At 37.8% G+C, this 24774-nt stretch overlaps 1 protein-coding gene across 5 annotated transcripts in view; it reads left to right on the plus strand.

Moving 5' to 3' along the window:
• Positions 1-24774, plus strand: part of RUFY3 (RUN and FYVE domain containing 3) — an 83115-nt gene that overhangs the window by 53568 nt on the left and 4773 nt on the right. For 2 of the 5 annotated variants that reach the window (XM_061192353.1, XM_061192355.1), the window contains 9 exons: positions 99-164; positions 1449-1518; positions 11327-11419; positions 12787-12870; positions 14974-15141; positions 15651-15748; positions 19851-19970; positions 21052-21151; positions 22809-22873. In XM_061192353.1, the coding sequence (XP_061048336.1) occupies positions 99-164; positions 1449-1518; positions 11327-11419; positions 12787-12870; positions 14974-15141; positions 15651-15748; positions 19851-19970; positions 21052-21151; positions 22809-22873 (864 nt within the window). Of the gene's footprint in view, positions 1-98; positions 165-1448; positions 1519-11326; positions 11420-12786; positions 12871-14973; positions 15142-15650; positions 15749-17310; positions 19744-19850; positions 19971-21051; positions 21152-22808; positions 22874-24774 lie in introns of those variants that run through there. The other 3 variants (XM_061192354.1, XM_061192356.1, XM_061192357.1) reach the window with 3 other exon arrangements.

Genomic DNA, 24774 nt, shown 5'->3' on the forward strand with positions numbered 1-24774 from the left:
AATTTCCTTTCTATGTTTTATGAAAAGATTGGGAGTGGGGCATCTTGGTATTTCTAATGTTATTTACTTTTTTTCTATTTTTTATTTTTTTCCCTCAGAGATGGCCAGATTACTGCAATTCTGGATCAGAAAAACTATGTAGAAGAACTCAACAGACATCTGAAGTAAAGAATGAATAAATGCTATTACTTTACTGGGGGTTTTGGTGTGGGGGAAGGGAAAGGTAAACTGATGAGCAGTTAAGATAAATTCAGACCATACTCAACAAATATATATAGAATTACTGCTTGCCAGGCACTGAGCTAGGCACTGGATATGTGGCATTTAACTGTTCGGTGAGCTTTAATGAAAAGCAATATAAAATTAGTATGTAATTAGAACTTTAGTGATTATGTAAATATATTCAGTTAAGAACTCTTAAATTTGTGACATAGACAGTTGAAATTGGAGGTCTTCTTGGTTCGGTAGATCCAGCCACATATTTCAGGACTAAGTCTTGGGTAAAGCACTCATCACTTTACTACCTTTAATTGTATCTCGTTGGTCCCTTGCATTTCTCATACATTGGATTGATAGTATTAATTTACCCTTTTTCCACCATCACTACCATTAATTTACCAAGTACTCACCAAGTATTTTTCATGACCAGATCATAAAACAATCTCTTCTTTCCTGAGGAGAGCTATCCAAAATTTATTGGTATTCTCAAGGGCACTGATGGTCTAAAAACTGTTGAATAATTCAGAAGAATTTATATACCCATTAATTACCTTATTTATAGTTCTCTTATGAAAGATAATCATTTTAATTTAAGTAAGACCTAAAATGTGACTATACCAGTATCAATATAAATTATAGTCTTGGTTCCATCTAGAAAACTCAAGAACAATTTAAGTACATTTTCTCTGGGGACTGAGTACTAATAATGAACTGACAGTAAACTGTGGAGATGTTAGCCTAGCAAAGATGTGGTTACAGTTGACAATGAAATACAAATATGACCCTATTATTTACTCTTTCAATGCCTCCATTTCTTTATCTATAATAACAACCCCATACCTAGCACATGGGGTTGTTGAAAGGAGTAATGAAATAATGCAAGTAAAATCAGAAGAGTGCTTGGTGTATGGCAAGCACATCATAATTCATGTAGCCCATTACTATTATTGCTATTACTATTCTTATTATTATTATATAAGTGAACAAAGTTTACTGTGTAGTGCATCAACTCTTTTATTTCATCAACAAATGCTTATTAAATACAAACTTCAGTGCCAAGAATGTAGCAGGTAAGACACACATCAGCTTGTAAGCTCTCTTAGAGCCTACAAGTCTGTCAAGAATTATGGACAGTAAACAATGAAAGTATAATGAGTATTTTAAAAGAAAGTACAGGATATTGCCCTGTTTCTCAAAATAGACTATTATGTTTTTTCTTCTGTCGATAGTGCTACTGTAAACAACCTTCAGGCAAAAGTGGATGCATTAGAAAAATCCAACACTAAACTGACAGAGGAGGTAAGTGTTTTGGAAGTTCTTTGATTGACTTAGAGAATTTAGTAGAGTGCATTAGTGGAAAATAATTTCTCTGGAGCCTGGAAATAAAGGACTTGACTTTTCAGATAATATCTACTATAGGACTCCTTGTTCTGACCAAGAATGGCCAGCTGGCTTATCTGAGGGGTCTCAGTTATCCAGTTGGACTCTGAAGGCATAGAACCTGGGCTGATCAAATATTTTGCTTTCTTTTGTGAATGTTTCGTCTGGGCTAGCCTAGAGTTAATGTTTAGCAGGTAGCGTGATATTCATCATTTATTCATTCATCAAACAATTTGGGTACTGCGTATGTGCCAGAGCTAGACAAAGATATATATCTGCCAGGCATTGATTTATGTGTGCCAGATTGGCAAGTTCCCGCCTTCAACGGTTTTATTTTCTCCTTGGGGTGATGGGGTAGATGACATAAAGAACATGGGTCAGAAGACCAGTACTAATAATGAACTAACAGTAAACTGTAGGGATGTTAGCCTAGCAAAGATGTGGTTGCAGTCGACAATGAAATACAAATATGACCCTATTATTTACTCTTTCAATGCCTCCATTTCTTTATCTATAATAACAACCCCATACCTAGCACATGGGGTTGTTGAAAGGAGTAATGAAATAATGCAAGTAAAATCAGTTAGAAGAGTGCTTGGTGTAGCAGTAATTACTGTTTACATGTCATGTGCTCCTGAGCAAGTAAGTCACTTGACCTCCAAGAGGCCCAGTTCCCTAACTGGCAAATTAGAGTGTTTCCCCTTTTAGCTCACAATTACCCTGAAGATCAAGTAAGAATATACATGTGAAAACTCTTAGAAAAGTCCCTAAAATTAGAATAGAAAAATAACCTCATATTTTACTTCTGATTAATTTTTTTCCCCTAACTTACCAAAGGCTAAGCGACATATTTTTTTCTTCAGTAGCATTAGATGTTTCTATGAGAAACCTTAAATAAAATTTTTTAGGTGGCAAAGACTTTATCTTCTCTTTTTCAAATTATAACTATCCTATTACATACAGTGAGATAAATTTGGTTAAATACAACAACATAGATGGACCTGGAGGGTATTGTGCTTAGTGAAATAAATCTGAGAGAGAAAGACAAATACTGTATCTTATTTAAATGTGGAATCTAAAAAATGAAACAAACAAATGAATATAAAACAAAACAGAAACAGACTCACAGATATAGAGAACAAACTAGTGGTTAACACTGGGGAGGGGCAAGATAGGGGTAGGGGATTAAGAGGTACAGATTATTATGTATAAAATAAATAAGCTACAAGAATATATTGGATAGTATAGGAAATATAGCCAATATTTTATAATAACTTTAAGGTTATAATGTATAAAAGTATATAATCTATATATTTTATATATAAATTTTATATATATAAAGTATAATCTATAAAAATATTGAATCACTATGTTGTACACCTGAAACTAATATAATATTGTAAATCAGCTATACTTCAAAAAAAATTTTTGGTCTAAAATAAGCAAGTTAAAGCACTAGTCAGGAAACGCTATCTAATTGGATTGTTTTCAGAAGGAAAAAATCATTGTTCATTGTTATAACTTTAAAACACCTTCCATATTACTCCGTTCTGGGGGCTTTATTTTTGGATGTAGATTCTTAAATTATATTAAAACTTTAATTTATTGATATGATCCTTAGAATTTTATCCCACAAGGCTTTGGAAACATTCTGCACAGCAATTTTCTACTGTGATTCTACTGCTGTTATATTGAGGCAGTATGGCATAGTAATTAAGCATGCTCTCCAGAGCTAGACTTCTTGAATTTGTGTCCCAGATCTGCCGCTTGCTAGCTTTCTGATCCTGGGCCAGTTACTTGAGCTCCTGTTCTTTGGTTTACTTATCTGTAAAATGGGGATAAGAAGAAGAAGAAGAAGAAGATTTTTGTGCAAATTAAATGATTTAATGCATAAAGGCCTAGACCAGTGCCTGACACATCATAAGCACTCCGTAAATACAATCGTAAATTTTATTCCCTCAGTCACAGGACTTGTGTTCTTGGCCTAACTTTATCTTACCAACAATATTAATTTATTCATTTACTTATTTATCTTACCAGTAAGATTTATTTTCTTAAAGCTTTGAACTTTTAGAGATAGGAAAGCACTGTGTGTAGACTTTATAAAGAGCAGACAAGGCTAATACGTTCTGCCCGCTCTCATTTCCATCTATTTTGGATTTAAAGGGACCAGTAAAAAACAAAACAAAACAAAAAAGACCTCTTTTCCCCTCCTGAGTTCTGAACCAATATGACAAAATGAGAAGAACTGAGCAGATGAAGGTAAATAAACATCCACTTTATGTTGGTAAAGCTGACTTAGAAAGTCCACTTGGATCTGCAGTCGTCACTCATAATACTTTATCTGATGATGAGACCTTGGAAGAAGCAGTCCGAGGTGCGCTTGGATCTAGAGAGCAGACCCGCTTGCCCAGAGTTACTTCTTTACGCATTTTAGGCCCACGGAGCAGAGAGAGACATGGGCTGCCAGACCTGCCTCTAGAAAGCCTGCCTGAGCCTGGCTCCTCTGTACTTACATAGTAGAACAGGAACCAAGCAGAGATGATGAAAAGGGAGACTAGCCTGGCTGAGAGGGGTCTGCTCAGTTCCTTTCCTAGCCTCATTCAGGCAGCTTCCCACTCTCTGTGGGAACTGAGCTCGGTAGGTGCAGAGGGGAGCGTTTCCACCATACTCTTCCCTCCAGTGGAATAGGGTTATAAACATTTACCCTAGAGATACACTGCCAATAACATTACCTTGTCTTTGTAGGTGCTGAAAAGAAAAATCTCTTTAACGCTTAATGGCATCTTTTAGAGTGAGAACTTTGGAGTTCATTTCTTACTCTCTTAAAAATTATCTGTAGGGACTTCCCTGGTGGTCCAGTGGTAAAGAATCCGCCTTACAATGCAGGGAATGCGGGTTCGATCCCTGACCAGGGATCTAAGATCCCACATGCCGCAGGAAAGCTAAGCCTGCACAACTTCTGAGGTCACGTGCCTCAACTACAGCCCACATGCCGCAAAAACTACAGAGCCCACACGCTCTGGAGCCTGGGTGCCACAACTAAAGAAGAGAAACCCACATGCCACAACTAGAGAGAAGCCCACACACTACAACAAAGAGCCCGCACGCCACAACGAATGATCCTGCATGCCGCAAGTAAGACCCAATGCAGTCTACAATAAATTAAATACATAAATAAATAATAAATAAATCTTTAAAAAAAAAATTGAACATTTAAAAAAAAAATTATCTGTTAAAGGTTTTATGGAGGGTTTGTAAGATGGGTCCCAAGGCATGAGGTGACCTCTTATACATTTTAGAAATAGGTTTTTTTCAGGAGACCTTCAAGATGGCGGAGGAGTAAGATGTGGAAATCACCTCCCTCCCCACAAATACATCAGAAATACATCTACATGTGGAACAACTCCTACAGAACACCTACTGGACGCTGGCAGAAGACCTCAGACTTCCCAAAAGCCGTGTGGCTGACAGGGTCTTGGTGCTCCGGCCAGGTGTCAGGCCTGTGCCTCTGAGGCGGGAGAGCCAAGTTCAGGACATTATCCACCAGAGACCTCCCAGCTCCACATAATATCAAACGGCGAAAGCTCTCCCAGAGATCTCCATCTCAACACCAAGACCCAGCTCCACTCAACAACCAGCAAGCTACAGTGCTGGACACCCTATGCCAAACAACTAGCAAGACAGGAACACAACCTCACCATTAGCAGAGAGGCTGCCTAAAATCATAGTAAGGCCACAGACACCCCAAAACACATCACCAGACACAGTCCTGCCCACCAGAAAGACAAGATCCAACCTCATCCACCAGAACACAGGCACCAGTCTCCTCCACCAGGAAGCCTACACAACCCACTGAACCAACCTTAGCCACTGGGGGCAGACACCAAAAACAATGGGAAATACGAACCTGCAGCCTGCAAAAAGGAGACCCCAAACACAATAAGCAAAATAAGAAGACAGAAAAACACACAGCAGATGAAGGAACAAGGTAAAAACCCACCAGACCAAACAAATGAAGAGAAAATAGGCAGTCTACCTGAAAAAGAATTCAGAGTAATGATAGTAAAGGTGATCCAAAATCTTGGAAATAGAATGGAGAAAATACAAGAAACGTTTAACAAGGACCTAGAAGAACTAAAGAGCAAACAGTGATGAACAGCACAATAAGTGAAATTAAAAATTCTCTAGAAAGAATCAAAAGTAGAATAACTGAGGCAGAAGGACGGATAAGTGACCTGGAGGATAAAATAGTGGAAATAACTACTGCAGAGCAGAATAAAGAAAAAAGAATGAAAAGAATTGAGGACAGTCTTAGAGACCTCCGGGACAACATTAAACGCACCAACATTTGAATTACAGGGGTCCCAGAAGAAGAAGAGAAAAAGAAAATATTTGAAGAGATTATAGTTGAAAACTTCCCTAATATGGGAAAGGAAATAGTCAATCAAGTCTAGGAAGCGCAGAGAGTCCCATACAGGATAAATCCAAGGAGAAACACGCCAAGACACATATTAATCAAACTATCAAAAATTAAATACAAAGAACAAATATTAAAAGCAGCAAGGGAAAAACAACAAATAACATACAAGGGAATCCGCATAAGGTTAACAGCTGATCTTTCAGCAGAAACTCTGCAAGCCAGAAGGGAGTGACAAGACATATTTAAAGTGATGAAAGGGAAGAACCTACAAACCAGATTACTGTACCCAGCAAGGATCTCATTCAGATTCAAAGGAGAAATTAAAACCTTTACAGACAAGCAAAAGCTAAGAGAATTCAGCACCACTAAACCAGCTTTACAACAAATGCTAAAGGAACTTCTCTAGGCAGGAAACACAAGAGAAGGAAAAGACCTACAATAGCAAACCCAAAATAATTAAGAAAATGGTAATAGGAACATACATATCAATAATTACCTTAAATGTAAATGGATTAAATGCTCCCACCAAAAGACATAGACTGGCTGAATGGATACAAAAATAAGACCCGTATATATGCTGTCTACAAGAGACCCACTTCAGACCTAGGGACACATACAGACTGAAAGTGAGGGGATGGAAAAAGATATTCCATGCAAATGGAAATCAAAAGAAAGCTGGGGTAGCAATTCTCATGTCAGACAAAATAGACTTTAAAATAAAGACTATTACAAGAGACAAGCACACTACATAATGATCAAGGGATCAATCCAAGAAGAAGATATAACAATTGTAAATATTTATGCACCCAACATAGGAGGACCTCAATATATAAGACAAATGCTATCAGCCATAAAAGGGGAAATCGACAGTAACACAGTCATAGTAGGGGACTTTAACAAACCGCTTTCACCAATGGACAGATCATCCAAAATGAAAATAAATAAGGAAACGCAAGCTTTAAATGATACATTAAACAAGATGGCCTTAATTGATATTTATAGGACATTCCATCCAAAAACAACAGAATACACTTTCTTCTCAAGTGCGCACAGAACATTCTCCAGGATAGATCATATCTTGGGTCACAAATCAAGCCTTGGAAAATTTAAATTTAAGAAAATTGAAATCGTATCAAGTATCTTTTCCGACCACAATGCTATGAAGCTAGATATCAATTACAGGAAAAAATCTGTAAAAAATACAAACACATGGAGGCTAAACAATATACTACTTAATAACCAAGAGATCACTGAAGAAATCAAAGAGGAAATAAAAAATACCTAGAAACAAATGACAATGAAAACACGACGACCAAAAACCTATGGGATGCAGCAAAAGCAGTTCTAGGAGGGAAGTTTATAGCAATACAGTCCTACCTCAAGAAACAAGATACGTCTCAAATAAACAACCTAACCTTACACCTAAAGCAGTTAGAGAAAGAAGAACAAAAAAACCCCAAAGTTAGCAGAAGGAAAGAAATCATAAAGATCAGATCAGAAATAAATGAAAAAGAAATGAAGGAAACAATAGCAAAGATCAATAAAACTAAAACCTGGTTCTTTGAGAAGGTAAACAAAATTGATAAACCATTAGCCAGACTTATCAAGAAAAAAAGGGAGAAGACTCAAATCAATAGAATTAGAAATGAAAAAGGAGAAGTAACAACTGATGCCACAGAAATACAAAGGATCATGAGAGATTACTACAGGCAGCTATATGCCAATAAAATAGACAACCTGGAAGAAATGCACAAATTCTTAGAAAAGCACAACCTTCAAAGACTGAACCAGGACAAAATAGAAAATATAAACAGACCAGTCACAAGCACTGAAATTGAGACTGTGATTAAAAATCTTCCAACAAACAAAAGCCCAGGACCAGATGGCTTCACAGGCGAATTCTATTCAAACATTTAGAGAAGAGCGAACAGCTATCCTCAAAATCTTCCACAATATAGCAGAGGGAGGAACACTCCCAAACTCATTCTACGAGGCCACCATCACCCTGATACCAAAACGGGGCAAAGATGTCACAAAGAAAGAAAACTACAGGCCAATATCACTGATGAACATAGATGCAAAAATCCTCAACAAAATACTAGCAAACAGAATCCAACAGCACATTAAAAGGATCATACACCATGATCAAGTGGGGTTTATCCCAGGAATGCAAGAATTCTGCAGTATACGCATATCAATCAATGTGATACACCATATTAACAAATTGAAGGATAAAACCCATATGATCATCTCAATAGATGCAGAAAAAGCTTTCAACAAAATTCAACACCCATTTATGATAAAAACCCTCCAGAAAGTAGGCATAGAGGGAGCTTACTTACCTCAACATAATAAAGGCCATATATGACAAACCCACAGCCAACATCGTTCTCAGTGGTGAAAAACTGAAACCATTTCCTCTAAGATCAGGAACAAGACAAGGTTGTCCACTCTCACCACTATTATTCAACATAGTTTTGGAAGTTTTAGCTACAGCAATCAGAGCAGAAAAAGAAATAAAAGGAATCCAAATTGGAAAAGAAGTAAAGCTGTCACTGTTTGCACATGACATGATACTATACATAGAGAATCCTAAAGATTATGCTACCAGAAAACTACTAGAGCTAATCAATGAATTTGGTAAAGTAGCGGGATACAAAATTAATGCACAGAAATCTCTTGCATTCCTATACACTAATGATGAAATATCTGAAAGAGAAATTAAGGAAACACTCCCATTTACCACTGCAACAAAAAGAATAAAATACCTGGGAATAAACCTACCTACGGAGACAAAAGACCTGTATGCAGAAAACTATAAGACACTGATGAAAGAAATTAAAGATGATACAAACAGATGGAGAGATATACCATGTTCTTGGATTGGAAGAATCAACATTGTGAAAATGACTATACAACCCAAAGCAATCTACAGAATCAATGCAATCCCTATCAAACTACCACTGGCATTTTTCACAGAACTAGAACAAAAAAATTTCACAATTTGTATGGAAACACAAAAGACCCCAAATAGCCAAAGCAACCTTGAGAAAGAAAAACGGAGCTGGAGGAATCAGGCTCCTGACTTCAGACTATACTACAAGGCTACAGTAATCAAGACAGTATGGTACTGGCACAAAAACAGAAATATAGATCAATGGAACTGGATAGAAAGCCAGAGATAAACCCACCCACATATGGTCACCTTACTTTTGATAAAGGAGGCAAGAATATACAATGGAGAAAAGACAGCCTCTTCAATAAGTGGTGCTGGGAAAACTGGACAGCTACATGTAAAAGAATGAAATTAGAACACTCCCTAACACCACACACAAAACTAAACTCAAAATGGATTAAAGACCTAAATGTAAGGCCAGACAGACTATAAAACTATAAAACTCTTAGAGGAAAACATAGGCAGAACCCTCTGTGACATACATCACAGTAAGATCCTTTGTGACCCACCTCCTAGATAAATGGGAATAAAAACAAAAATAAACAAATGGGACCTAATGAAACTTAAAAGCTTTTGCACAGCAAAGGAAACCATAAACAAGATGAAAGACAACCCTCAGAATGGGAGAAAATATTTGCAAATGAAGCAACTGGCAAAGGATTAATCTCCAAAATTTACAAGCAGCTCATAGAGCTCAATATCAAAAAAACCAAACAACCCAATCCAAAAATGGGCAGAAGACCTACATAGACATTTCTCCAAAGAAGATATACAGATTGCCAACAAACACATGAAAAGATGCTCAACATCACTAATCATTAGAGAAATGCAAATCAAAACTACAAGGAGGTATCACCCTCACACCAGTCAGAATGGCCACCCTAAAAAAAATCTACAAAGAATAAATGCTAGAGAGGGGGTGGAGAAAAGGGAACCCTCTTGCACTGTTGGTGGGAATGTAAGCTGATACCGCCGCTATGGAGAACAGTACGGAGGTTCCTTAAAAAACTAAAAATAGAACTACCATACGACCCAGCAATCCCACTACTGGGCATACACCCTGAGAAAACCATAATTCAAAAAGAGTCATGTACCACAGTGTTCATTGCAGCTCTATTTACAATAGCCAGGATATGGAAGCAACCTAAGTGTCCATCGACAGATGAATGCATAAAGAAGATGTGGCCCGTATATACAATGGAGTATTACTCAGCCATAAAAAGAAATGAAATTGAGTTATTTGTAGTGAGGTAGATGGACCTAGAGACTGTCATCCAGAGTGAAGTAAGTCAGAAAGAGAAAAATAAATACCGCATGCTAATACGTATATATGGAATCAAAAAAAAGAAAAAAAGGTTCTGAAGAACCTAGGGGCAGGACAGGAATAAAGACGCAGTCGTAGAGAATGGACTTGAGGACAAGGGGAAGGGGAAGGGGAAGCTGGGACGAAGTGAGAGAGTGGCATGGACTTATATACACTACGAAATGTAAAATAGATAGCTAGTGGGAAGCGGCTGCATAGCACAGGGAGATCAGCTCGGTGCTTTGTGACCACCTAGAGGGGTGGGATAGGGAGGGGGGAGGAAGACGCAAGAGGGAGGAGATATGGGGATATATGTATATGTATAGCTGATTCACTTTGTTTTAAAGCAGAAACTAACACACCATTGTAAAGCAATTATACTCCAATAAAGATGTTAACAAAAAAAAAGAAATAGGTTTTTTTAATTAATTTTTTTTTTTTTTTGGCTGCGTTGGGTCTTCATTGCCGTGCACAGGCTTCCTCTAGTTGTGGCTACTCTTCATTGTGGTGCGTGGGCTTCTCATTGCGGTGGCTTCTCTTGTTGTGGAGCGCGGGCCCTAGGCGAGTGGGCTTCAGTAGTTGTGGCTCGTGGGCTCTAGAGCGCAGGCTCAGTAGTTGTGGCCCACGGGCTTAGTTGCTCCGCGGCATTTGGTCTCCTCCTGGACCAGGGCTCGGACCCACGTCCCCTGCATTGGCAGGCGGATTCTCAACCACTGTGCCAGCAGGGAAGTCCAGAAGTAGGTTTTATAACTAAATATAATTACAAGTTATCCATGAGGACACCCTTGAGGTAAATGATTGTAAGATAACATTGTGGTACTGAAAAAATGTTTACAAAAAGCAGTAATAGGAGATATTTTTTTTTAATCTTTAAAGACATTTCTCCTAAGTGCCCTATAAGAACATTTTCATGGGGCTATAGATAGCTTTCTTTCCTTCTAAGAATAGCTAAGCCTGAAAATCATGTCCTAGCAGATCATGAATTATCTTATCCTGTGTTTAGTGAAAGAAAGATAACAGATTATTTTTAAAATTTTATCAACAGCTTGCAGTTGCAAACAACAGGATTATTACCTTGCAAGAAGATATGGAACGAGTTAAAGAGGAAAGCTCCTACATATTGGAATCTAATCGGAAGGTTAATCTTACTGGATTTATGAAATATCCCCAGAGAGCATGTCATGTGTCATGGGGGGGCTGCCTCCAGAGGACCGCTTGGTAGCTGCGAGCATTTGCATATGTTAAGTGCACCGTTTTCTCTGAGGCTCCAGGCACAATTGAGTGAATGGCAAAGGTTATGGGAGGGTTATGCCCCTTCTCCTACAGACACTCCTTGGCTTCACCGCCACCTACATCTGTTTAGAGACTTCAATAAACAGTCTAATTCGATGTCTTGTTTTTATGTACTAATGATTTGTACTATATTTAAGTGTTCTATTATATTAAATATACCATTATTTTTAGACCATGTTGCTGTTTTGTAAAAAGTGTTTATCTGATATCACTGGGAGAGAGTTACCATATAAATGAATTTTCTAGATAACTCAATCCCTTAAAGTATAGGGTTGGTTCCATAACATCTTATGGAAAAGCCCAAACGACCTTTTTGGCCAACCCAATAGCAAACTTTTTATATATGTCTAAACAGATATTTTGCAAACCTTTTGTATATTGCACAGTTCTAAGCCTTCTTAAGTGGAGGATGTAATTGAACACATTTAGCCCTTTATGATGACTGAATATCATAATTATCAACATTGGCAATTCTGTACTGAGTTATAACGGTGCTACTTTGGTGGAGGTCGGCTATTGAAATTGATAGAGCTTCTAGCTCCTGAGCTTAAATAGTCCCAGATTACTATGGGTGGTTTTTTCTGCCTTTTATTTCACTGGAATCTATTGCTTCTTACTGCTGTTAGCATTACTCTCTCTAGAAAGGTCTCCCTCCTTATCCTCATGCTTCTAACCTGCTGTGACCTAGGAATCCAGAAATCCAGCTATTAACGTTTTTCTTAAAGAGTAAGCACCTAGGCTCTGAGTGGGGACCGACATGAGTAACATGTTTGCCTTTAATGCACGGACTCTGTAAAAACAACTGTGACTACTCAGCATTTTCTCATGAGCTACAGATGTTTAGCTCTGACCTCTCTGTATGGGTGGAGACCCCAGATGTGAGATCTCTGGAGTAGGACTGCATTCCTGTTTGAACCTTTGGCCCAATTTATAGTTTACAGTAAATGCTATTTTGTTTTCAGAGGCTGATTTTTTAAGACTTCTACCACTCGGTTTGGTAAACTATCTTAGGACTTGAAACAAAATGGCAAGAAATTCCCAATTCGGCTTAAGAATACTTACTAAACTTCTTCAGTTTCTTTGTTGTCTTCGTTCATTATCATGCATGTTTAGGTATGATCATTTCCCTTACTAAACAGCAGTGCTAGTGTCCACTAACTGTATAAATTCTTTAAATCCTTAAATATGTACTATTTTATTTATCTTTCCAAGGGCCCTAAGCCAGACAGAACTTCAGAAGGGCAAGCACTGAGTGAAGCAAGGAAGCACTTAAAGGAGGAGACACAACTACGACTGGTAAACTATGCTTAGGTCCTAATAGTTCGGGAACACATTAAAACCCCTACCTAGGGGTTTTATCTCACAGATCAAGGCATATTAGTAGTGTTCTAGCAAATTTTATGGATCCTATAAAATAGTTTCTCATTCTTTTAACCCATATTTCCTACAGTGCTTCCTCAGTCCTTTTTCTGAGCATTCTCAACAGCCAATGGAATTTTACCGATCTTAATTTTTAATTTATTTTTGCTTTTATAGTTTGTGTTGCAAAAACATTAGGTATATAGAACCTACTTTTTTCTTTTCTTTTCTTAATTAATTAATTAATTTATTTATTTATTTTTGGCTGTGTTGGGTCTTCGTTGCTGTGCGTGTGCTTTCTCTAGTTGCAGCGAGCAGGGGCTACTCTTCGTGGCGGTGCTCAGGCTCTAGGTGCGCGGGCTTCAGTAGTTGTGGCTCATGGGCTCTAGAGCGCAGGCTCAGTAGTTGTGGTGCACGGGCAAAGTTGCAGAACCTACATTTTTAAACTATGCTATCTCCCCTTCTGCTTCAGTCCTCACCCCGGCAAAGATATGTCTCCTTGGATTGGGCAGCTCCTCTTCTCCTTAAGAATCATTAATTTAGAATTGTACGCTTTTATTTTTAGTTGTTATTTCTGAATTTATTCTTGTTCTTATACGTAAGCAGAAAAATGTACATCAGTATTAGTCTTAAGATATTTTTAGAAATTAAAATAGATATATATACATATATAAAAGAATGTATAATAAGGACTAATACTCCTATAATAGATTTTATTCCAATATTAGTATATTAAATACACCCATGGTATTAGTACATTAACTCTTCCTGTAATTTAGATAGTATGACAACCAAATAATCCCCCTCCAATAATGTCTCTAACAGTACGGAGAAGCCTAAAAATAAGGGGTGATCTGATTTGTAGTTTGTTATCACAAACAGTGTATAGAACAGAATTTCAGGTTATCTTATAATGTTACTTTAACAGTGTTATTTAACATCCTTGAAATATTTATCATTTTCCTTCTATGTGTTTGTGGATTTGATCTCAAAATACTTTCCATAAGGAAGGTCCTAGAGATAATGTATGTCAGCATTTTAAGAAGCAGTCTGATTTGTCTTCTGTCATGCTAACCATGTACAGAAGAGTGCCTCAGTTAAGTGGCAAGTGAGAAAATTTTACACAAAATTTTCCACATTCTCATACCACATTAAGATAAATGTTTATTAAAAGAGAAAGAAACCAAGCAAGTAGGCAAGGTTCTGAATGTGCCCTGGGCACAGCATGGATGCAGAAGAACCTCAGGTCTTTGTACCTCTGATCATCCAAATAATGTTGCAGTAATAATGGTTGAAACAAAAATAGGTCTCATGATAAGTGAATAGAAAAATTCAGTTAGCCGCTCTATTTAAAATAGATAACCAACATGGACCTACTGTATAGCACAGGGAACACTGCTCAATATTCTGTAATAACCTAAATGGGAAAAGAATTTGAAAAAGAATAGATACATGTATACGTATAACTGAATCACTTTGCTGTACACCTGAAACCAACACAACACTGTTAATCAACTATACTCCAATATGAAATAAAAATTTTTTTAAAAAAGAAAAAACTCAGTTAGCCATATTGACCATTCCCTGTAACTGAGATGTTACCTTGGGGACCCAAAGTATCTTTTGGGTTCCTTGGGCTCTTGAAAATGTCAACAGCCTCCAAATGAAGAGAATTCCAACTGCTTCATTTTGTGCTGGCTGCTGTAACACTTAATATATATTTCTATAATAAGATATGACATCAATTGTCTGTTTTAATATCTAATGAAGTGACTCAAGTATGTGTGTATTTTAGACATATTAGCACTATGTTTGGCCTACCGAGTTTTTCAGATTTGTAAATTATTGAGTAAATGGTACTGTAATTATCCTAATTATTATTATTCTTTTTGTTAATGTCTCTGTATTGAATGATAGCTTATAGCCATTTTGCCAGACTTCAGACCTGAGAGTTTTGGTCTGCCTTGTCCTGTGGAATTTTGTGGTTTGCACTTAGTTGAGGAAAGAGAGAATAAGTAATTTGTTTTCCTTTCGGGGCAGGATGTTGAAAAAGAACTGGAGATCCAGATCAGCATGAGACAGGAGATGGAACTGGCTATGAAGATGCTGGAGAAGGATGTCTGTGAGAAGCAGGATGCCCTGGTGTCTCTGCGGCAGCAGCTGGATGATCTCAGGGCTCTTAAGCATGAACTTGCCTTTAAGTTGCAGGTAGGCTCACCGGCTCTCTAAAGTCCCAGGGCTTCCCTCTGCCCCTCTTCTTCTCTAGAATCACACTTTAAATATAAGAGGAAAGAGTCACATCTCATTTTGAGGCTAGCTACCAATAAACCACTTTAGGAATCGGTCTATCCTAGGATCCTGTATTGCTGTTCTGGAAAGTCATGGCCACTTTTCACATTGTAACTGGGCAAGAGGGTCTTTTTTATCCTATAAGATAATTTCTACTCTCCAGCCTAACTTGCCAACTGAGTTATATAGATAAATTGATGTACTTTCCGATGTTGATTTTTGAGACAAAACTGCATATAACAATACCAATCTTAAATGTTGCTTCTTGCTTTTTCTACATTTGGTAATTAACTGATACGCAAATATATGAGCATTTCTATTTCTCTAGTTCCCGCTTACCATTAGGTTCAAAAGGTATGTGTGATTTGTTGCAGGATTTTATGTTATATGCAAACATAAACATCACTCATAATTCTTTTCCATAACAGAGTTCAGACTTAGGAGTAAAACAGAAAAGTGAACTAAACAGTCGCTTGGAAGAGAAGACTAATCAGATGGCTGCTACCATTAAACAACTTGAACAAAGGTAAAAGTGCTGTTTCTTTAGTGAAACACTTAGGGCGTTCAGTCCTGGACGTGAAGACAATGCGCTATGCATTTGGCAGAGAGTATGTGGGAATCTCCCAGCTTAACACCAGGCATGCAAGTAGAAAGAAAGCCAGTTAAATTTTGTGTTTTTTAAAGATGTCACTAAAAACCATTTTAGTGTCATGTGTTAGAGGAGGGATACTTACAAGGATGAAAGGACTTTTAAATCTGTTTGTGATTCTGTTACTGTTCATCACTCAAGTCTTTGAAGACTTTGGTGCTAGGTGATGGAGGGGTACTGAGGGCCCTTCTAATAACTGTAACCCCTTTCCCTCCTCTCTCATCTCCTTTTTCTCTCTGCTTTCTCCTGCATAGTTCTATAGCTTCTACTGTCACATCCCGCCCACAACTCTTAGATCTGTCGGTCTCCCGCTCTGTCCTCAATCTGGAGACCAGTCTTGCATTTTCATCCCCTGACCAGCTATTTCCCACCAGTACATACAATTCGATCTGCCCAAAGTACATCTTCTCCCTATGCTACTCTTTTCTCTTTCTGTCTGAAGCCACCATGTTCTTCCTGATGACTCAGCTGCCAAGAGAGATGGCTAAGGCTTCAAGATTGAATGAGCCGTGGCACCCATGGTCATTAAGCATTGCCAGCCTGTGTTGCTACCTGTTAACACCCACTGATCACCCTTCTTGCACCTGAGCAAAACTAAACTACTTACTAGACATGCTTCCCATTTTCCCCATCCATGTCTTGCCTAATAGTTTCACCAATTAGAAATGCCCTTTCTCTTCCCACTTCCTTGTTCTTCAGATACATTTTTTATGTTCAGGCTTCAATGCCACCTACCCAAAGCTTCCTCTAACACTTCTTCTCAGCTAAAAGTAAACTGCCAATTTGTACTAGTTGGAATTCCCATAGCCTTATATCCATACCTATCCATACTGCTTATAGCACTTCTGACTTTGTCTTACCTTATAAACCTTTATATATGTATCTTCTGATGAGAGTGTGAGTTCCTTGACATTAGTTAACTAATCCTTTAAGTTCCCTTGTTGGATCTGTCACAGTGCCTAGAATGTCCAAGGCATTCATTTAGTAAATGCATGGATGAAAGAGTGAATGGATGGCTTCTTTTATTCAGATGGTTCTTGACCAGGGTGGGTCCTGAACAGCACTGCATATTATTGTTGAATCAAAAGTTAATTGCAAATTAATAAATAAGCTTGAAAACTCTGGTTTGGCTGATCTGAAATGAAAAAGTATCAGTCTATCTCGGAAGTTATCTAAGTGCTTGCTCATAGCAGTTATATGTTTATGATTTAACAAATCAATTTTAGTGTTCATAAATTGTGTTTTTGAAATGTGTCAGATTATTTTGCAGTGGATTTTTGCCTTGGCATTTAAAGCAGATAGAACTAAAATAATGACTTACCTCTTCAAGTATTATTAAGCTGACTTATTCTCTTGCTATTTTTGTCTTTCCTATTTATTCATTTTCTCATTCCCCTTTCACTCCCGTTTTTATTTTTATTTTTATTGTATTAATATAGTGAGAAGGATTTGGTGAAACAGGCAAAGACCTTAAATAGTGCAGCAAATAAACTGATCCCAAAACATCATTAGGCATTTTACAGCTGGTCACCTCGCAAGTTGGATATCACAGCTTAATTGTAGAAGGAAGAAATCTGAAAGTTATTGCATTTATGCTCTGATTCTATATAAAATGTCACCAAACATTGACTTTGAATTTGCTGGACTTTCAAAAAAACCGTTTGATATATACAGGCTGTGTTTTCTTCTTCTTTATTTTCTCCCCAGAGTTAGAAAATTTAGTATAAGTTCCCAATTAAATACCAAATAAACTTTGAGAAATTACTTCTGAGTTGACCAATAAATAAACACACCATTAAAAAACATCCTAGGGAATTGAAGCTCTGTACATATATGACTGATGCCTTTACAGCCCAGTCCCCAACAATACCAGTTTCTAGGTGCGATGTCTGTGTCATTGAGCCTGTTCTGCCGTTGCCATGTAATGAACTAGAGGTGACTGCCACGTGGTCTTGGACTCTTCTAAAGTAGTTCTGTGTCTCTTAGGCCATGACCCCTTTTCACTTTTGTTATGTAGGTTTAATCCCCAAGCCAAGGATAAGTACTTAGTATTCCACTACAGTTCTACTCTCAGTAACCAAGATTGCTTGCAGCTATTTTGCCTTAGTGACTTTGGTGGGGGGCAGTGGGGTGAGAGCGGGGAACAGCATCCTTACATTTCTTTAAAGTCATAGAGATAAAGTTAGTGATTAGGTAACTTATGATAACATAATAATGTGGAAGCTTGGGAAAACCCTCCTAATATTTGTCATCTTCTACCTCTGCCATTTTCCTGCAATTCCACTTCCTATTTAGGTAGCTCAGAGAGAACAATTTTAATAAAAACACGTCTCTCCTATTAAAAAAAAAAAAATACGCTACACGTTTTTCACATCTATCCTGCTTTTCCTTTTGGAGTAAAGACAACAAGGCATAGACATGAGTGATGGTTTCCTGCCTCTTGTTCCTTGCTGGCAATGTTTACTTAAGAGTTTCTGTTACTTTTTGTTCAGATGGGAATTTGCTTAAGTTTCTAGGAGAATAACAATCTATTAGAAAACCATTTCAGAGTAGGAAATAGACAAATGATAAACTTATAGTCATTATTATTATTTAGTCTAAAAATAAAGATTCCCAGTAGGTATTCATAAACAATAATCAGCAGGGCTTCTTTTTCTAAGTGACCACAGATCTGACCCTTCCTAGGTGTTACCTTGTAATAATCCTATAAATACTTTGATTTTTTAAAAAAAATGACTTTTGATTTGGGGGAACAGGTGTTAGTTACATAAGCCTTTATTCCTTCAAAAAGTCTTGGCAAAATTTTTGTTTTTCTGTTTTTTCTTATTCTGGTAGATTTGCAGCATTTCAGCTGCTTAAGTGGGGACAAAGATAACCCCTTTGCTCCCAGCTCTTGAAATTCTTTACCATCTTCTTGGAAAAAACAGAATTAAGAGAGTAAGATAGATGTCATGTGTGTTTTTATAGGTCTTTGCAGACTTGAACCAAGGTCAAGTCAGAGAGCCTATGACCAACCTCATGGAAGAGCCTATGCTTTTGAACTTAGTTTATTTCTTATAATTTTGCACCTCTTCTTACCTTCATCAACCTTTTGTGGTGATGAGTTGCCTTTTCTATGAGCATTTGGAAGAAGTGCTCAAACACCAAAATAAAACATTTTAAAGACTATACATAGTAGCATAGTAGCATGCTCCCAAATTCTATTACAGAGAGCCCCAGATATTTCACCTTAGAACATGCTTCTTTATAGGTACAAAGTTATAGGATATTTGGGAGAAAACATTCATAATCTTCCAGAGAATATGGTCAGGAATCTTATGCAGGCCCAGTGCTGAATTGTTTGTCCACTTAGTCACACACCAGTTGGTAGAAATGGAAAAGGAAAGAGATAGCCAAACTCTAACAAAGGCTTTTCATTATGTTAAAAACCTGAAGCCTGGGTAAAGGTTGATGTATAGTGTCCAGTGATTTAATATAATTTGTGGTTTAGGGAAGGGACCAGGAAAATGTTCTAATTCCACATATAAGAAGGTAGTTGCCCATTTGCAAGTTCCAGTTATGAGTGTAAAACAGAAATATAAAGTACCAAACCTATTAGGAAATGAAAACAAACAAAAAAGTGGATTTAACTTTAATTACTATGTACTTGAGGTTGGCTTTGGATATGGATTTTCTAAAAGTGATGTTTTATTGTTTATCATCTAATGGCTGTAAACTGTAGTACTAGAATAAAAAAAAAAATGGAAAATCAACTATTCCTCTGCCTGGTTCACCTTCATCTTGCTTTTTTTAAAGAATTTGTTTCTTCTCCATCTTTTCTCCCCCCATAATTTCTTCCCATGTCCTACAAAGTTTATTTTCCTCTCTCTGTCTCTTCATGCCTTCTTCCTTGGGTTGTTTTATTTTGTGTTTTGAACTTGGTCTTCCTCCCCACCATGGCTTGTGTTTTTTATCACAAGTTCATATGGCTCACATCCAGATTGCGCCAGGCTGAGCGAGGCCGCCAGTCTGCTGAATTGGACAACCGGCTCTTCAAGCAGGACTTCGGAGACAAGATCAACAGTCTGCAGCTGGAAGTGGAGGAGCTCACCAGGCAGCGGTGAAGAAAGGGCGGCTTTAGCGGCCAGGGTGGTCATGGGAAGTACTAAGGCCAGACAGCAAGAGAGGGGCGGTCTCCTGATCAACCCATGTCTGTTTTGTCCTGCCATGTCCTTTCTCCAGAATTAGAATTCAGAACGCTTCACATACATAAGCATTCCCAAAATTTCGTCAACATCTTTTGCCATCAAAGAATTAGGAAATTAGAACCCAAGATCCCAGGTAAATAGGATGGAGTAAGAGAATAGCCAACACAACACTAATAATAACAGGATTTCCTGAATTCTTACTATGTGCCAAATACTTTACTAAGTACTTCATATGCATTCTCTCCTAACATCTTCCCATCAACCCTATTTGTAGGTGATCTGATTACCCCCACCTTCAGAGGAAATTGAGGCTCAGTGGGGTTAAATTGTCCAAATTCACACAGTTAAGCTAATATGTAGCAACACTAATTTAAAAGCCAATTTCTCTGACTCCAAGCCCTTAACCATTCTTCCATACTGTCTCTCAAATGAGACTCAACTCTGTGCCTAAGGCACTGACTTCAAACAAATAGAACTTTGCTGTTGGATATAAAAGCACACAGTTACTAAGGATACTAGTGGTTGAGGGTGTAACTGGGGATTAACTACATAACTGTGAAGAGAGAGCAGCTAATTCATATGTAATGGAACTACAGTGTTAGTGCTTTCATACTGTATCTTGCTGAAAATTTAGAAATACTGTCTTTCAGTTATAGTAAATCTTACTAGTTGTCATTCAGTTGACCACAACTTTTCATTAAGAGTTAGTATTAAATGTTGCTATTCAGAGCCGTGACCCTCAGGCACTGGGAGATCCGAAAGTGCATTCTTAATCATCCAAGGAAGATTAAACATGTCAAATGTATTTCAGTGTTACTGGTTTGATTGTATTGTATTTTAGTGCTTTAAAACCTGGTTGTCCATATATATCTGGTATACTTTTCATTAATCAAGTATTAAAATTTAATTACTGAACTCTAAGAAAAGGGTTTGGCATTCTTTAGGAGTACAGAAATCCAGATTTTCATCATTTTTCTCTCCCACCTATCCCAGGAACCAGCTTGAGTTAGAGCTAAAACAGGAAAGAGAAAGAAGGTTACAAAACAACAAGAGCATCCCAGGAAAGGGTTCCCAGAAGCCAGAACCCAAAACGGTAATATTTGTTATTCCCATGTTTATTTACTTAATTTTTAGAGGCTACCTTGATGGGCCGGACAGTTTTCTCTTATGGAACACATACTTAGTTGCTATGGCCTTGAGTACATAGGTGGCAGGCGAGAGCTGGAGTAAACACATGGAGGCTTGATTCTGAGTCTGCCCCTGGGACACTCTAACTTGAATTCATTTGGAAAAGGGGATTAATGACCATAGTTCCCAGTGACCATCTTATTCCTTTCAGTTTGTTAAGTAAGATTATTTTAGTATCTAATATTTTTAATAATACGGTATAGTCATCCCTCCCCAACCCTGAATTCCCCTTTAACAGAATTGTCTTAAATGTGGATTCGCTTCTGTACACCTTTTTCAAGTCATGAAGATTTCAATTTTAGTATACTCAAGGTACTTCTCTTGGGAAAATTAGAAAAAAAGGGAATTAGGCACAGGGAAAGGAAGGTAATATAGAGTGGTTTAAAGACCAGGAGTAGAAGCTTCTACAGAACAGTGTTAGGAAGGAGACCTCCAGCAACCTGTAGTGGTGAGAGATCTAACACTGGATTAAGATCATCTCTGGGACCCAGGAAACCGAGCCACTCTCTTCAAATAATAAAATCAGGAAAGCATGAAATACTTTTTCTGTCAAAGACAAATACAGGGAAAAAATCACCTTCTTTGTAAATATTATATATAACAAAGCAGGACAAATTTATAAGCTTTTTAAAATTTCTAGAGAGTGAGCTGCTAATTTGCTGGAGAGTGGAAAAGTGGTAAACGGAAATTTATTACACCTCTAATGTAACATGTGCAAAGAACCATTCTCTCTGTAGCAGGCTGTCTTTATTATCTTAGTTTAGTGAACATAACATCTGCGTATAAGGGCTTACAGAGATTTACTTAAAATCTTGGCCTATCTTATCCTGTTTTTCCCGTGAGGCCTTAGATGTCTCAATCTTGAATCACCGTGCAGTGCAAGCCTTTCCAGGAGTGTTCTGAGAACGTACATTCTCCTTTTAGAGGCTGATGGGCAAGGAGTTCAAGGCAGACAGCAGTGTTTGTGCCACAGGAAGAATTTGTCCCCCCAAAACTGCCCAGGCAGGGCTTAGCGGCATTGGTAGAAATGCAGTTTGGAATTTTCCATTGGTCCTTCAGAGTAGAAAACTCCTTGAGTTGTATAGGCTATAGAAGTTGTCATGATACTGAGGCAACTACTTGACTGAGTGTCTAGAGGATTACACAGTCTGCTGGATATGGCCATGCTCGGTTTCACTAGCTGTCCAGAGCTCAGCTGGGGGTTTGTGTGTGTGTATATTTTTGTTTCTTTTTTTTTTTTCTAAGAAGTAACTGATACCTTGAAGCCACTTTGTAAGTAAATAGGATACATTCTGAATTTCATTTGAGTCTCAAGCATTAAAGAAAATATCTACTCTTAAAATCATTTGTGGCAAACCCTATCAGAATCATTTGTTAAGAAACTATTTGGAACAAAGAATGATGGAAAATATCTCGAAAGTTAAACTCCTTCCCTAATTAAAAAAAAAAAAAGCTGCTTAGCTTTATACCCAAGCTAAGACAATATAGAAGAAAATGTCTGCAGCATCATCATTGTTTAGCAGTCTGAATAATTAATAAATTGGGCTGTTTTCTTTTGGCAGGATGGGAAGCACAAAATTCAAGAGGAAAATGTTAAACTAAAAAAACCCCTGGAAGAAAGCCACAGGTGTTTATTAATAAAGTATTAACTAAGATATAAAGCTATTTTGGGGTGGTGGGAAAAAGGGAGCTTTTGATATACATTGGTAATGACACAGACCAGACACTGACTTGTAATATTAATATTCCAGAAAGACATTTTGAAGGGGGAGTGAATAAATAACAAGCCAGGTAACACATATTAAACCAAACCCATTTAGTCCATTCCAGAAGAAAGAAAGAAAGGTGATCAAGCTGTCCTCTGATTCTTCCCTGGTTAATCCCCAAACTATCACTTAAAAGATTATGTCTAATCTAATCTTTACTGGATCAGTGGGACAAGTAAATGAAGCACAAACCATAGCATTTCCTAGGTTCGTAAATGTACGTGGGCGTGACTTGTTTCCGCCTAAGTGCTAAGTGAAAGGCAGCTATGTTTCAAATAAATACTCTAATTTCCCTTACTTTTTTTCTCTTAAGGAGAAAAACAGTTTTGCTTTATTCCTTTTTCTTAACTCTTCATCTCATTTCCCCGCAACGAAGAACATGGGATCATTCCAAGGAAGTTGACTTTTAACAATTATTTTAACAACAAAACATTACATACTGCCACTGTGTTAAAAAATGAAGACGGTCCAACTATGTGACATTCTGGAAAAGGCAAAACCATGGAGACAGTGATTGCCAGGGCTTAGAGGATGTGGATGGATGAATCTGATTTTGTAGGGCAGTGAGAATACTCTGTATGACACTATAATGATAGATACGTGTCATTATACATGTGCCCAAACCCACAGAATGTACACCACCAAGAGTGAACCCTAAGGTAAACTATGACTTATGATGTGTCAGTTCAGGTTCAATGACTGTAACATCAGGTACCACTCGGGTGTGGAATGTTGATAATGGCGGGAGGGTGGGAGGTCCAACAGAATATATGAGAAATCTGTGTCCTTTCTGCTCAGCTTTGCTGTGAACCTAACAATGCTCTAAAAATTAAAGTCTATTATAATGACAACAACAAAAATAGATTATTATCAAGGAAAGATACCACAGAGGGATTTTGAGAGACCTATACAGTATACATTTTTGGCAGCTGTACCTGTCCAGCCTTTAATGCCTTAAGAATGAGATAGGGTGTCATCTGGAGCAAAACTAGCTGCTGGGGAAGATAAATCACACAGTCCAACAGTAGGCTGATTTTGCAGGTACTTAGCCTAAACAGCTATTCCTCACCTCCAAGGCCAGGATGATTCCAGTACCTTTAAGTTCACTCCCAAAGAGAACATGGTCTGATCCAGGACCAGCCTTATTAAACTACAGTCCATCTAACATTATAGATCAGCATGGGCCATGGGAAGGAATTAGACCATAAAATTAACCAGGGCTCAAACGGGCCTTTCAGAGTCAGCCTCGTTCCAGACTAAAATCAAGTCATTTACATTCAAGAGGGTCTTACATGCCAAGTTCTGATTTTAGGCCTTGGGAATATAAGACAATACAGTTGTCCCTTGGTATCCAGGGTGCCAGGAGCCCCTTCAGATACCAAAATCCATGGATGCTCAAGCCCCTTACATAAAATGGCCTAGTACAATGAATATAATGGGCTCTCTGTATCTGTGGGTTGCTCATCTGGGGATTTAACCCACCACAGATGTGGAACCTGATGATAGGGAGGGACAAGTGTACTACCTTATATTTGTATTGTGTTCTGCAGCTTAAAAAGTGTGTCACATTCATTATCTCCTTACAAATTTAATTCTCCTTACAAAAGTTTAATCATCCATTCCTACTTTACAGATGAGAAAATTGAGGCCCACAGAGAGGCCCAAGTTGCCTCTCCTTATCATGTCTTCTGTTTTTAAGCCCTTTGTCTCTGCACTATATAATAGCTGCTTCCAGGGCCTATCCTGGCCAGAACTGCAATCC

The sequence above is a fragment of the Eubalaena glacialis genome, chromosome 5, assembly GCF_028564815.1.
Source record: "Eubalaena glacialis isolate mEubGla1 chromosome 5, mEubGla1.1.hap2.+ XY, whole genome shotgun sequence".
NCBI lineage: Eukaryota > Metazoa > Chordata > Mammalia > Artiodactyla > Balaenidae > Eubalaena > Eubalaena glacialis.